The 16,241-nt window shown below is 37.6% G+C and overlaps 1 protein-coding gene across 1 annotated transcript; it reads right to left on the bottom strand.

Annotated features, from left to right (window-relative positions):
- Nucleotides 1-4,970: 4,970 nt before the first annotated feature.
- LOC114460076 (uncharacterized) lies at nucleotides 4,971-16,012 on the bottom strand. The gene is made up of 4 exons (XM_028442101.1): nucleotides 15,926-16,012; nucleotides 15,454-15,544; nucleotides 5,687-6,240; nucleotides 4,971-5,203 (listed from the first exon to the last, which is right to left on the bottom strand). Exons 3-4 carry the CDS (start codon nucleotides 6,218-6,220, stop codon nucleotides 4,973-4,975), a joined length of 765 nt encoding a protein of 254 aa, XP_028297902.1. The 5' UTR covers nucleotides 6,221-6,240; nucleotides 15,454-15,544; nucleotides 15,926-16,012; the 3' UTR covers nucleotides 4,971-4,972.
- Nucleotides 16,013-16,241: the final 229 nt, after the last annotated feature.

Below are 16,241 nucleotides of genomic sequence, written 5' to 3'. Positions count from 1 at the left end.
AGCTACGCCCAGGTCCTCCGCTCTCTTGTCCCAAGGCGGTAGATCCCTCTGGTCACAGGCTCAGGGTCCCCTGAAAATGCAAGACATAGGCCAGCACGGGGGTTCAAGACTACGTCCGAAGGAGGGGTGTTGCCACGTCACTTACAGGACAAAGCAGAGTTCCCCTCTGCCTCTGCGTGTATGTGGCTCTTAACACTCCAATCAGTCTCGATACTTCCCGCTGGCTCCAGTCCTCCACACGCTGGGACACCTACACAGAACAGCTATCGGCAGTCAAACGTCCCACAACAATATCCCCGATCTGACTTTGTCCAACAAGTGTTACTACGTTCCCATAGGGTACTCACACGGAAGGCAGAGTCCTCCTCTGCCCCTGCGTGTATATCGCCTCGCAACACTTGTGATCCCGGCGTGCCTGTGGTCCCCGGTGCGTGTGCCGTCCTGTGCCCTGGGAACCTGGAAGGCAGAGTCCTCCTCTGCCCCTGGGAACCTGAGGAGGACCCACAGCTTCCCTGCAGCTCCTTCTCCTGTCTGTGTCGTTTTTCCTCCCCTCTGCTCCTTCTCCTGTCTGCCCCTTTTATTGTGCTCCAGCCACAGGTGCTGATTAACCTCAGGTGTGTTGATTAGCCTCAGGGGTTGGACATAGTCATGTGATGGGGTTGATCAAATGACAGCATGTGACTGGCAAGGTTCATAAAACAAAAGCTAAAATGCACTGCAAAAATAAAACCAATACAAAACACACTAAAAACACAGCACACAATACAAAATAAAATACCATTACACAGCAGGATCACATAAAAACACTAGTTTTAAAATGGTGTGACTTCAGGACCCAGTGACCACCTTCTTAAAACTACACTCAAATATATTTAATTTAAAGATGGATTATTCTGAACCTGAAACATTTCCCTTCTTTTAATTCAACAAAAATAAATTAAAAAAACAGATTTTCACTAACTATTAGGTTTGTAGGGGGACAATATTTAATCAATATTTTTGTGTATTTCTGCAATATTTCAGTGATTACAATGCTTTTAATGTGTGCAATGGTTACTTGATGCACATGATTTAATGATGGCAGTGTGTAATTCCTGCAATATTTATGTATGCACAGGCATTTTATTTTCATATAATCTGTTCAGATCAGTGTTTAAACTGATACAATAGGATACATTATTTTTTCTATTTTTTTGCATTATCAGTAACTCAGGGTGTTTTATCCTTAATGTTCTCACTTACAGTTGTTCCAATGCCGTCATTATGTTGTCATGGTTACTTTGAGACTCCTACACAGTAGTTTCAGTGAAAAGAAACTTGTTGCACTTTATTTTATGATGGCAGTGTGTAACACTGTATTTTGTCCTCTGAATGATCAATATCTTCTGATGAACATATACAGCAACTTGATTTTTCATCTCTACGTTTAATTTTGATATTAACTGGGTAGAGTATCTCAATATATTACAATATTATTGTATCGTGACACGTATCGTATTGTAACATCATTGCCAATACTCACCCCTACTAACTATATGCAATTAATATGATTTAAACAAAACTTTTAGAAATATTTTTGAGTTATTGCACGTCAGAAAAGTAAATACTACATAAATCGTAACATTGTTTACTGAAATTGTACCAAATCCTAATAATAAAAATGTTTTTTAGAACTAATATTCATAAATGCAGTGATGACTGCTGGATGCAAATTTCTCAAATTATATTTTGTTTATTCTTTAACTTTAATTGTGCAGCCAAAATATAAATGAATAAATAAATTCTACAGAAGACAAATGAGAAGAAAAATAAAATTATGAATAATGTATTTAATATTAGAAAGGTCCGCATTGCTGGCAGTAAGTCAAACTGGTTTCCAGTGAGGGTTGGACTCCACCAGGGCTGCCCTTTGTCACATGCTTTACACATGGTATGGTGTTTTTTCTCCTCCAAACACGACTAGTTGAGTTTTTACCAAAAAGTTCTATTTTGGTTTCATCTGACCATATGACATTCACCCAATCCTCTTCTGGATCATCCAAATGCTCTCTAGCAAACTTCAGACAGGTCTGGACATGTACTGGTTTAAGCAGGAGGACACGTCTGGCACTGCAGGATTTGAATCCCTGGTGGCGTAGTGTGTTACTGATGGTAGCCTTTGTTACTTTGGTCCCAGCTCTCTGCAGGTTATTCACTAGGTCCCCCCGTGTGGTTCTGGGATTTTTGCTCACTGTTCTTGTGATCATTTTGACCCCACAGGGTGAGATCTTGTGTGGAGCCCCAGATTGAGGGAGATTATCAGTGGTCTTGTATGTCTTCCATTTTCTAATAATTGCTCCTACAGTTGATTTCTTCACACCAAGCTGTTTACCTATTACAGATTCAGTCTTCCCAGCCTGGTGCAGGTCTACTATTGTGTTTCTGGTGTCCTTTGACAGCTCTTTGGTGTTGGCCATAGTAGAGTTTGGAGTGTGACTGTCTGAGGTTGTGGACAGGTGTCTTTTATACTGATAACCAGTTCAAACAGGTGCCATTAATACAGGTAACGAGTGGAGGACAGAGGAGCCTCTTAAAGAAGAAGTTACAGGTCTGTGAGAGACACAAATCTGGCTTGTTTGTAGGTGACCAAATATTTATTTTACAGAGGGATTTACCAATAAATTTATTAAAAATCCTACAATGTGATTTTCTTGATTTTTTTTTTTCATTTTGTCTCTCATAGTTGAGGTATATTTATGATGAAAATTACAGGCCTCTCTCATCTTTTTAAGTGGGACAACTTGCACATTTGGTGGCTGAATAAATACTTTTATGGCCCACTGTACATGCAGGAAGAAATGTATGTCAATGCACAGTTTTCAAAAGTTGAAATCTTACAGTATTAATTTTAATTATAAGATGTTTTACATTTAGAAATCAAACGGTCAGTTATTGTAGTTAGTTAAAGATGTCATTTACTGGTGATTTAAAGCAATACAAATGATACATGATACATTTAATTTAAATGCATCTTTCAGGTCACTCGAGGTCACTGTACAATAAAAGTAAGCAGAGAAAAAAAACAAAAATACAGGCATAAAACATGGGATAATGTAACTACAGAGTATGCAATTTTGAACAGGTGACGACCGAGTTTGGATTTAAACAGAGGGAGAGAGTCGATGTGAATGTCTGACAGTGAATTCCAGAGATAGAGAACAAAGTGACTAAATGCTCTCCACCCAATGGTGCTGAGCCGGCTGGAGGGCACAATGGAGGAGGGTGGAACACAATGGAAGGATGAAGACCTGAGGGAGTGAAAGGAAGTGGCAATACGCAGGAGATCTGACAAATAAGGAGGGGCAAGGTGTAAATGTACCCCCATTTGAGAAACACTGCCCTAGATTGCTGGTTTTGACCACAGATGAAACTACAAAATAAAAGCGTAAATTTAAACTTTTCCAAATGTGTCAGTGACAAAAATCTATAATCTCTTGTCATTTTCCCTAGAAAAAGTTGAAATATAAAAAATAATAATCTGAGAATAAAGTCTTCAGCCAATCAGAGCAGGTGGATCTCAGTGGAAAGCTGCTTCTGTCTTCTGAAGCTTCTCATGAGTGCTTACACATATATTTAATGGTTACCAGGATGAGAAATGAGCAGATATGATTTTAGATGTTGATCCTGTAGTTTCAGGATAGAAACACTATCCTGAAGTTATACTTCAAAGTGTGTTCATTTAATAAACAGCCTCAGAGCAAGTGAGAATACAGTTTGGCATTAAAAAAAAAAAACAAAAACCTTCGCCTAATGGCAGTTTCAATATTTGTATATAATATACAGTACGACTCAAGAGATTGGACATCCATACCCATTTGATCTAACAGGTATGTGTCCAAACTTTAGACTGATATGGTATATATATGTGAGCATCTGTATTTTTCAAGCCATATTGCTAATAATACTGAAAATATCACACATTTCACATATTCCTTTATTGTGCAGCTCACATGCACATGTAAGTAAAGTTGCATTTAAATTTAAACTTACCCCATAGTACTTCAAACCCTCGGCCAACTGATCGTAGCAGCTCTTTCGTTGCATGAGGACATGGAAAAGTTCTCCACTTTTTACAATTACATCTTTGTTGTCCATGTTGACTGGGTTTGGGTGCTTGGGTTGGTTGGGGGGGGCGGGATGCTGGCGGTGGGCCTTGGGGTTGGGGGTTAGGGTCGTTGGCAGGATGCGCTGGGTGCTCGGCTTTTTGGGGCTTCCTCAGATGTGTCTGTGGGGGGCGGTGGCTGCTTCTTGGCCTGGGATCTCGGGGGCGTCTGGGGTGCTGCTCGATTGTGGGGGGGTGGCCTGGGGCTCCTTTTTTGCACATATACTGGTCTGCAATGCACTGGCACGCCTTGGGATGTGGGCTAAAACTCATAATGGGCTGTACACACGTTAATCCCAAATACCTGCTTTAGGTATTACCACTCACTAAATAATAAATAAAATAAAATAAAAAGCTACTAAATGATCTAAAAAGCTGCTAAATGATCTTAAAAGCTGTTCAAATATCTAAAAAGTTACCAAATGATGTGAAAAGCTACTAAATAACTAACAGGGTATATGCAGGAATCCTGAGGTTAATTTCATTACCTTTTTAAAACTTTTTTAAAAAAAAACTTTTCAAAAACAATATAGGACCTCGTCGCCATCTTGAACAGTTGTAGTTTGTAATTTAACAGGAATGAGGTAAGTGAGAAGGAATAAAATGAAAGAATAATTTAAACTAAAGGCATTTTTATTGACACAACAAGTAACAACAGTTATTCAAGGTCCAGAACTTCTTCCAACGTGATCCAAAGGTAGGACATGTTCTGAAAGCGTGTGATTCTCCATCAGCTCTTTCAGCTTTTCTTCGTGCCATCGGCACCAGGTGTTGGACTTGATGATAAGTTGGACCATTGATGACCCAGATTGTCCTTCTGCCTGCTCAACATTAATGTGTGTTGCACACTTCATGCAGGACTTTGATCCATTTCTTCAGCTCTTTGACTTCATCTTCATCTGTGTGGCATTTTCTTTTTTCAGACGTTATTGCTGAAGGTGTATTCTGTATTTTCACCTGGAGCTCCTTGGTCAGAGGAACATTTAGAACACTATCACAAACACTGATCAACCTTAGAGCCTCCATTGACTCTTGACGTATTGACTCCCAGCACAGCTTCACCTGTGGAACACACACACACACACACACACACTGAATTTCACTCCAGGATCAACGTACAACCAAGTTTGATCTGAAGTTAAGCCAAGAAAACCTCACAACTTTTTAAGGAACAAACATGTTGTTACATTCATCCAAACCACAGAAAACTACAACAAAATACACAACTATTCCAAAAACACACAAAATAACTATGAACATAAAAAATGAACTACCTTGGCTGTCAGACACAGATGGTCGATTTTTTTTTCTTTACTGCGTATGATTGAGAGAGATTTTTGGTCATGTTGATGATGTAATGTGTTTGTTGATGATTTTAAATGATTTTACTGATGATTTTAATGTTCTTATTGATTTTAAGCTGTTGAATGTTTTCTATTGCACTTTTTGATCATGTAAAGCACATTGAGTTGCCTGGTGTATGAAATGTTCTATACAAAAACATTTGCCTTGCCTTGAGATGATGTAAATGAGAAAGACTGATACCTGTAGCTGAGCGACGAGAGTGATGGCCTGCTGAGGACTACTGAAGTCTGAAGAGGAGGATCCATCTGCTGTGTGGTCCAGGACTTCCCTCACCAAGTCAGCAGGAGATGTAAAGGGTAACGGGGCCTGGGGGCTCACGGAATCCTCCCTGAGGGGGCGTTGGCTCTTTGGAGGCTTGTACTGGCCTTTGGGGAATTTAACCCTGGGCTCCACCTTAGAGTAGTCAGGTGTGGGAAAGCTCAGAGGTGCTTTCCTTTGGGTCTTTGGAGGCTTGTACTGGCCTTTGGGGAATTGAACCCTGGACTTTACCTTAGAGTAGTCAGGTATGTTAAAGATTGGATGGGCTTTGCTTTGCATCTTTGGAGGCTTGTACTGGCCTTTGGGAAATTGAATCCTGGACTTTACCTTAGAGTAGTCAGGTGTGTTAAAGCTCAGAGGTGCTTTCTTGGAAACTTTGTGATGAGGAGTCCTGAGCTCAGCTGTGGGGGTCTCTAGGGTGGGCTCTGCCAGCTGCTCCATGCTTGGGTTCTCCATGTTTTGCTTTATATCAGGATCTGATGCAAAAGGAAAGAGGAGATGAAGTGATAAAGAAAATGAGTTGTAGGATACCATGTTTGTGGCTGATACCACAACACCCCTCTAACTACAGGAACAATATATCCCCTGTTTGTGTTTACCCCTCCTTGCTAACACGAGAACAAAGGCACAGGAATTTAGGACCTGGAGAGCACATGCTTTTTCCCTCCTGTTTATCAAAGGACAAAGGCAAAGACACACTTTGCTTTCTCCAACAATTAACAATGAAACATTCTAAAAGTGAACACAAATTTCTGATAAAAGTTTGAAATGTATTTTTCCATACTGCCACTAACTATCTTTATTCACAGGAAATCAAGGAAACCCTTTTGAGTAATAATTTTTGCAAAGTGTTCTTAATGAATATCTCTCATTAATATTGGATAAAGGATTTCATGTTTGGTGTCAGAATAACCGGGAAAATATGATCTCTGCTTTCATCTTGTTTTAAGATATAATCTAACTGTGTTCTGAATTATTTACATATTTCTCTTTCCAAAAATCTTCCATTCAAACTCATAAGAACACACCCACTGACAAACCACAACCCATGACTCATCCAAAGCAAATCTAATTGGCTCCCGAAAACACGTCGACCAATAGAAACGTTTTAATTCAAATCCTTGGATTTTGGGGCTGGCGCTAAGATGCTCATCGCAACACTCTCTTTTTATTTTCTTTAAAACTTTACAGTGTTTTTATTTCATTAGACTTGAAATAAGCTTGTGCATCCAGAGAAGAAAAAGCTCCTGTTCCAACGACTGAGCTGAACCAAAAACCAGACTTCAAGAACCAAGCCTGCACAAGCTCAACACAAGAACCACATCATAGAACAAAAACCTGCACGAGCTGAACCTGAAAGCTGTTGAAGTTGAAGAAGTCCACGCAAAGTCAGTTTGGACCCATGGTGAAGATAACACAAACCAGAACCAGGGAAAACTGTGCTGATTCTGAACAAGGACTAATGCCTGTGAGCCGAACCACTGAAGCTGACCAGGCCCAGGAATGGACCCTGCGGACACCCATTGGTCCAGAACTGTGTCTTGTGGCATCAGACTTTTCTTCCACAACCAGTATGTCACAGAGAAGGACCACTACGGACTCATCCAAACTTTGAGGTACCCTCTGGATCAAAAATCCAATTGGGCCTAATGTAACTACAGCCACATTGTTCTATCTCCACCCTGATCTTATCATAGCTCACACTCACTCACTCACACACACACACACACACACACACACACACACACACACACACACACACACACACACACACACACACACACACACACACACACACACACACACACACACACACCACACACACACACACACACACCACACACACACACACACACACACACACACACACACACACACACACACACACAGCCCTTCAAGCAGGAATAGGGTCAATTATAATTGTAATTCATTATTTTAATCATTGGGTAACTATAATTATAATTGTAATTTAAAAAATGTATTGCAGTCATAATCATAATTAAACTGTAATTGAGTTCAGATGACAGACTTAGTAATTGTAATTGCCTTGAAATTTCACAGAAAATTGTCAATTATAATTTAACACAAAACTGGGGAACCATGTTACAGTTCTATGTACAGTTCTACACATATGTAGTAAATTATTATTAAAATATGTTTCATATCAAGCTTTCACACATTTTACCATTTTAAAAAAATAGAAATCTACAGACACAAAAAAGGCTCAAACACCCACACCATAAATATTAATACCTATATTTTCATTGATTAGGAAGCCTAACAAGGTAACCAATAGATAGGAATTAAATTAGATTATATATATTTGTTTTAGTTTAGCATTAGTGATGCTAACAGAAAGCTAACATGAGGAATATTAACTATTATTAGGTTATTTATTTCAGGCTCAGTAATTGTGATTAATTGTAATTGAACTTTAGCCACTATACCACCGTGTGCACAAAACTGTATCAAAATGATCCAATTCAGACTAAATGTTAAATTTTGTCGTTCCAAATATCTTTACAGTATCAGCTCATTCACACATTTATTAAATATGTCAATAAATTTACAATATAATAATCACTGGATTGTGTAAAATCAGTGAATTAGTCAAAAGTTGACATCATTAGAAACTCACTTTGGTCTCAAACGTTGCTCACTGATGACATCTGCTGGTCAATGTCTATCGAATGTTCTTTCTGATGGTGCACGTATAGAAGGTGTGGGTTCGAATCTGCTTTAATCTTAGCCTGAGTTGCCATGACAACCTGTCAACATTTAGATTTTTGGAACTGCCTTTTATTGACTAAATATGAGCTGGAAAAGCATTTCATTGTCCAATGATATTTTTCTAGTTTGTTTATCTGAAATCTATCTTCAGTTATTTTAAATACTAATTTTGTGAAGGTGTACAAACATGACAAAACAGTATAATGTACATTATAGTCTATTTTTTTTTCCTTTTTGAAAGCTGCATTTGGAATTAAATGGAGTTTATTGAACCAAACCAAATTAATTCAACAATAATCTGAGCCATTATTTTAAAAAAATTTAATTGAGAAATGCCATGGAGCCTAGACAATAATAATAATAATTAAATGAATCAATAAGAAAAGGGATAATGCATGACAAAATTGTATATTTTAATTTAAGAATGCAACTGAAAATCATGTTAAAGTACTATTACAGGCCAGCATGGATAAACCTGCTGGGATTGACAATATTCAGACTAAATAGTTAAAGTTAGCAGCTGCTTTAACTGCTTTACCTGTTTCTCATATAATTCATTTAAGTTGAACAAAATGTGTTTTTCCTACACAATGGAAGTCAGCTAAGATTATTCCTCTAATTAAAAACAACAAGGAATTCTTCTCAGGAAAAAAACAGTAGACATTAGTTTGTTACTGTGTTGAGTACAATCATGGAAAAAGTGGCATATGATCAAATAAAATAATACTTTTTACGAAATGGACTACATTCAAATTATCAACATGCACATAAATGGAGTCACACGACGACATCAGCACTCACTCAGATCACAGATGACTGGCTACAGGAAAGATAGTCAATTAGATCAGTGTTTCTCAAAAGGGGGTCCGTGTACCCCTAGGGGTAGGCGATGGCACTACAGGGGGTACTAGAGATAAAGTGAGAGAAAAATTAACAAATAAAAGCATTTTTAAATGTGGTTAAATAATATTTATTTTTAGTTAAAAAAGATAATCATACTAAATATTACCAGCAACTCACAAAATGACAACAAAAACACACAAATAAAAGAACAATATACTGAATAATAAAAAGAATAAACAACAAAATACACAAAATGACACAATTATTTTTATTAGAACATGAACTGAAAATATAAAGGTCAGTGTTGGTCCCACAGTCGGAGGAAAATGACCATAAATGAATTAAAGAAAAAGAAAAACTTATTGAAATAAATTTATTAAATACTGTTTATTTCACTTATTTAGAAAGTTAGATTCTTTAAAATGTGTGTTATTTATTCATTCCATCATTATGACCTATTGATGTTCATACAGATGTAGTAGTCAGACATGAGGGACTTGGATTCAAAAGTTAGAGAAAGATGAACTAGAGCTAAAATAAGTTATTAAACTATAATATTTTGTTAAATAAATATAGCTGTTACAGATTTGAATCATCTATTCAATATTTAGGATATTAAATTTTTTTTTTTAAAATGAATTGAATACAATGGGGGTAAAAATGCAATTTAGCTTTTAAAATGTACATTTACACAAAGATAGTTTACTGAAACCTTACCGAGTTATAACTGCTGTTGTGTTCAAAGTAACACTAATTATTAGAGACTCATTAATTCATCTAAATTAATCTCATTACAATATTTGACACGAGAAGCAACGTTTTCCCAATTTAAATATATGTTGGTATACAGTATATGACTTAATTAATGAAAACAATAAGTGATCTTAAACAACTAAATAGTGTTTATGATTTCCATCACTGAGTGCTAACATAATGTGTAATATGAATAAAGAATATTATGATTGTATTGTTCACAAAGCACTAACTTACATTTTTCTAAGATATATTCACCATTTTCTAGATATTTAGTAAACTTTCTAAAACAAATATTTTTTTATTTTAATACAAAAACTACATCACTTAATCCAGAACATTCCAGAGAAGTATAAACTGAACAGTGTAAAATATTTAGAATATCTGTGGATATCATGAAATAAACAGAGCAACTGATGAAGATGATGAATTTAGTTTGAAATAGTTTTTCTACATAGCAGTTGATAAGCTGGGTCTGTAGCAGTGCTTCTAGCCCCGCCCACATCCTCTACCACAGAGAGTGGTCGACTGTCCACTACAATCATTTATCCACTGACTTTATTCATTTTTATTCTGAACCCACAACACCAACGCCCTGTACAAGAAGGGCCAAAGTGGCCTCCACCTTCTGAGGAGACTGAGATCCTTTGGAGTGAGCAGGCCTCTGCTCAGGACTTTTTATGACTCTGTGGTAGCCTCTGCTATCCACTACGCTGCCGTGTGCTGGGCCACAGGCAGCACAGAGTGGGACAAGAACAGACTGAACAAGCTGGTCAGGAGGGCCAGCTCCGTCCTGGGCTGCCCCCTGGACTCTGTGGAGGAGGTGAGGGACAGGAGGGTAATAGCCAAGCTCACCTCCATCATGGACAGCACCTCCCACCCACTGACGGGACTGTGGAGGAGCTGAGCAGCTCTTTCAGCGGCAGACTGACATCCACGAAGCATGAAGCAGATCTTCAAGTCTGGTCTCTGCACGATTAAGTCTTTGAGCACCAAAAGCAGGAAATCACTGAGACAAAATGGGAAAACAAAGCTTTAGAAACAGAAAATGAGAATCAACTGGTTTTTACATTTTTATTAATCTGGTCTTGACCCTTACGAACAAAAATTACTTGAATTTAAATCTTAATTTTTTTTAATATATGGCTGTTTTCAAAATCATGTACTAACGTACTACTCATACTAAGTCTGACGTCAAAATAAGTATGTAGTGTGTTCACATTAGATAGTATGGAAAGATTGAGTACGCAAGAAATACCTGGATGTATACTATATCTAGACATTTTATAAGTATGCACAATGGGCATACTACTCATACTCAAACATCCCATGATGCATTGAGAGCACAATGTAAAATTGTCCTGGGACCAGCTTCAAGTCTTCAGTCAACATCCCCCTATCAAAATAAAAGCATCTCTTCTCGTCTTTCATTCGTTTTTAACCATTTGTAAATAGGGCTCTTGATTTGAAGTTTTGTCAGTAGCGCAATAGCGGGTCTCTGAAAATCCCTGAATTGTCTACTATAAACAATACTTATAGTTTATAGTAGACAATATCTGTCTTGCACTTCCTTTAAGTGTGAGATCTCATCCTACCTCTCTTGTGTGCGCTCATGCACTTCGTCCACAATGAGGTGTGTGACACCTTTGAGGTCGGCATCTCCCTCCAGCCTCCTCAGCAGCACGCCTGTGGTGCAGTACAGCAGTCTAGTAGCTGACGTCTAGTAGAAAGTGACAGAGAGAGACAGACTTCATTAGAGTTCAGAGAACACTAGGTGTGGCTGAATGTGTGAGCTGTATCAGTATCTGTACCTTGACGCTCTCCAGGCGGATCTGGTAGCCCACAGAGTTTCCCAGGGACTCTGCCCACAGAGATGGCAGAGATGAGTCTTGGCTGGGTGCAGATAATGTTGGCCACCTGCCCAGCAGGCCCTCTTAGGGAGGCGTCCAGGATGAACTGAGGAATCTGAGTCGTTTTTCCACAACTACAGAAAAAAGCAGAAAACAGCCAGAAAAGTTAAAAGCATCATCATGTTTTGTTTTGGGTTTTTTTTAAACAAGATTTTTAGTATTTAATGTGGTAAAACCAGGGTTCTCGCAGCACTGTTAAGCGCAGGGGCCCCCAACGTGTGAGAAAAAAAAAACTGTCAAATTTACGGTAAAATACCGGCAGATGTGGTAAACAGGAATGTACCCTGAAAAAAATGGGGAATCCGTAAAAAACAAAACGGTATACTGGTTTTGCAACCCGAAGTTTTACAGTAGAGAACATGTTTTTTTACTGAAATCATGGTAGAAAAAAACAAATATTGTGGTTTATTATACTGTAATTTCCTGTAAAAAATAAAACTTTCCACAGTTTTTTTTTACAGTTAGTTGCTGTTAAAACAACAGTTATAATAAAATAATTTTTACAGTAATTTGTTGTTAATTTAACAGTAATAAGACAGACCCTATTATGGTAAATAACTGTAAAAATAACAGAAATATGGTAAACCTTAAAGAAACCTTTGACAGTAAAAAACACAGTGAAATTGTATAACAAATTACAATATTTTATTTTGACCAGATACATTTTACGGTAAATTCCTGGCAACCACAGCTGCCGGTATTTTACCGTTAAAAATACAGTATAATACATGAGGAACATAAATGCTTTACCGTACATTTTACATTAGCAACCACTAAATCTAGAACAATCTAAAGATTCTCATATATAACCAAGGTAGTGAATATTACTAATAAACAATAAGAAAATTGACATTTCATCTATAAAACAGACTGAACAGATCATGTGTTGTGTTTCTATACTCACAAAGCAGTATAGATGTTGAGATTACAGCATGTGTCCATATTTATATGGCTGATAATCCATGAAGGAATGAATAAACATAAAACAAAAAGTCACTTGCCCCTGACCGATCAAGAGTAATGAGTCACTGGGTCCTGCCTTGGTTAAGGAAAGCACTCAAACGTGTAGTGAAGTTTCTAATGCACATGATGTTGAAGATAGAAGCTCTGCTGGAGAACTGAGATGTCCATCAGGAGTTCACTATAGACTGGCAGGATCCCCTCTGCTGAAAAACAGACATAATGTTTCAAAAGTTTGATCAGTGCTTGAGCAAAATGTACAGTAATGAACAAAACCTGTTGTCAAAAACAGGTCCAATGATAAATTATATAAGTAGTAAGTTTGCATTTCTTAAATTTATTTATGTAAAAATGATACATACACAACACAGCCCTAATTACAATCATTATTTGTGTTACAGTGTATTTAAGTTTCTCATTGATTTATCATAGAACTTGAAGTTAATGACTCAATGTGACGGTGATCAGACTTATCATTTTATAGTGTCAGTTTCCTTCATTGTATGAAACTCTTCACCTGGACAATGAACCTGACCGAGACTGATTAAGATTTGCGTTTTCTGTCCATCTTTAGCTAAACTGAACAATACCCTTGCTTACCTCTTATTGAACCTTTAAGTGCAGACTTAATTGAAGATGGTGAGAGCCTCGTACAGACAGGGTGTGATGTTTAGGGAAACCGAAGAATTCATACAGGCGCCATCATTTCTGCCAGAAGACTCACAGCAACGTTGGCAATGAAGCTTTCATAGGGGACTGGTTAGATCCCTTCTACATTCAGAGAGAAAACAACAAAAAGGGTATACACCATAAATAATAACTATGACAAAAATAAGACAAGAAATTAAAAAAAAAAAAAAAGTGCAAAACAAGTTTCCCAATATTGACACTGTGCAGGTTTGTGCTGCTTTCCATACGAGTGATGACCGATACATCGGCCGGCTGATATTATTGGCCGATGTGGGCTGGTGCGTTCGCCGATCCGCATTATATACAAAGAGCAGAAATATTTTTTACTTGATCTTGTTCTACATCACCTGTTTTTAATATTTGTTAAATATTTTTACTTGTCAAATAGGCATCATATTTAGAATGGCCAAGGTCCAAAACCTTGGACAAATGTTTTTTTTTTTTTTTGTTTTAGTTATGTGACCTTTGGTTGGCTAGTAACAGAAAAAGGAGTTTTTCGGTGGCCATTTTTTTGAGTTGTCCAATATGGCAACCCCCATTGAGAATTGGCTACGACAAATTTTAATTCAGCGGGTCAAGAACTATAGGTGTGCCAAATTTTATGCTTGTTGACCAATTTGAACGATCCCTCCTTAGAATTCCCCAGACCAGACTATTCCTCCACCACTGTCTGACAATGATTGCCTATGTATATCTAATATTTTCTATGTTAACGTAACACAACAGAACAGCAAATGTGAAAAAGAAAAAAGGTCCAAATAGCATCTGGATTTGTCTTTTTTTTGTAAAGTAATAAGTGCCGAGTCACCAGAGAAAGCCTTGTTGTGAGGGTTATCATGTTTTCTTTTGGGTGGCTGTTGTAGTTTGTGGTACTGGTGGGTTTAAAGCGGTACTTTTTCAGTGTGTATCTTTCAGTGTATCTTCAAATGAAATGCTTATTTTTTATGTTACTGACACGTTATTCACTCGTTTCATTTTTGTATGCGTGACTTTATAAATCTAAATGTATAACCCCTACTACTAAGGTGCTAAATTAAGACATTTCAGAATAAAAGAAGCTGCCGGTGTCAAAAAAAAAAAAAAAAAAAAAAAAATATATATATATATATTTTTACTTGTTGTCGTTTTACCTCACCTTTGTTAATTTCAATAAACGTTTGTTCTTTTAAAATTGAGACTCGTACCATTTGTTATCATCATTGTGTAATTTTCATGATGTAAATCCCTATTCCATACTAGGGATAGACCGATATGGGTTTTTAGGGCCGATGTCGATACAGATTTTTTCCCCATCAGCCTTAGCTGATGACCGATACGGACTGCTGATTTTCTTGAGCCGATACTACTTTAGCTCCCTCAATTTACAACATAAAAATTACACAATGATGATAACAAATGGTACGAGCCTGAATTTTAAAAGAACAAACGTTTATTGAAATTAACAAAGGTGAGGTAGAACGACAACAAGTAAAAAAAATTTAACAAATAATAAAAACAGATGATGTAGAACAAGAAGTAAAAATAATTTCTGCTCTGTAAATAATGCGGATCGGCGAACGCAGCAGCCCACATCGGCCAATATCGATACACGTAAAAAACGCAAAAATCGGCCGATGTATCGGTCTATCACTAATCCATACCCCCCTACAACACTGACAGAACATTCAGAACCAAGCCAGCTGACCTCCACACCATCCAACCTCCTCAGCCTGAGTGTACAACCATTAGTCAGCATATCTGCTGACATGGTCAACTGCTGTCATCACCATCCAAGTAGTCAAAATGATAAAATACTGTACATACCAAATATTTCCAGCCAAGGTTTTATTCCATCTTCAGCATGTTTTTCCCGCTGTTGTCTTGACACAGTTTCACCTGTCACTCTCTTCTGATGCTGTTCACAAAAACATAACAGTAATATTGTAAAGAGAGAGGAAAATTAATTTGAAAATTTGTCTTAAACGTGCCATACTTAGTACATGTCTGCTAGCAGTCAGCTTCATTACACCTAAATAAACGTGGTTCATTCCTATGCAGTTTACAATGAAGCTCGTAGCTCCTTAATGACTGAACTAATTTACCACATAAATTACAGGTCAACATGTCTTCAGGTACTTTGGTAATTCATCCCTAACAAATTAACCACATCAAACACAGAAATTAATCACGGGCAATGCTTTCCTCACCACAGTAATGCTAACTTAATAAACATATCTATCATAGCTGTGCTGGTGGGTTTTTATAACAGATATAACTTGAAGTCACATGTACTCACCTCACGAGTTAATTTAAAGCTGCCAGGATGTCTAAAAAGTCCAAAGATGCTGTGGTCCAAGGAACTAAAATGGCGCTGGTACGAATTCAAAACTTCGTCCGTGAGCGAGGTCACCAGGTGTCCAGGTAAAAAGAGCGGTTTGTACACGTCTCAGCAACGAGCCACGCTATTGGTCTTTGTCAGATGACGTGTTCTTTTTCTTCTTCTTCTTCGTTTTGTTTTTTGGCGAGTGGCACCTAGTGTTGCAGGTGCACTACCGCTCCCTACTGAATTGGAGTGTACCTTAAACTGAGAGAACCCTTTTAACATTTAATTA

Source organism: Gouania willdenowi, unplaced genomic scaffold (genome assembly GCF_900634775.1).
Source record: "Gouania willdenowi unplaced genomic scaffold, fGouWil2.1 scaffold_392_arrow_ctg1, whole genome shotgun sequence".
Taxonomy (NCBI): domain Eukaryota; kingdom Metazoa; phylum Chordata; class Actinopteri; order Blenniiformes; family Gobiesocidae; genus Gouania; species Gouania willdenowi.
This window is presented reverse-complemented; position numbering and strand designations above follow the sequence as displayed.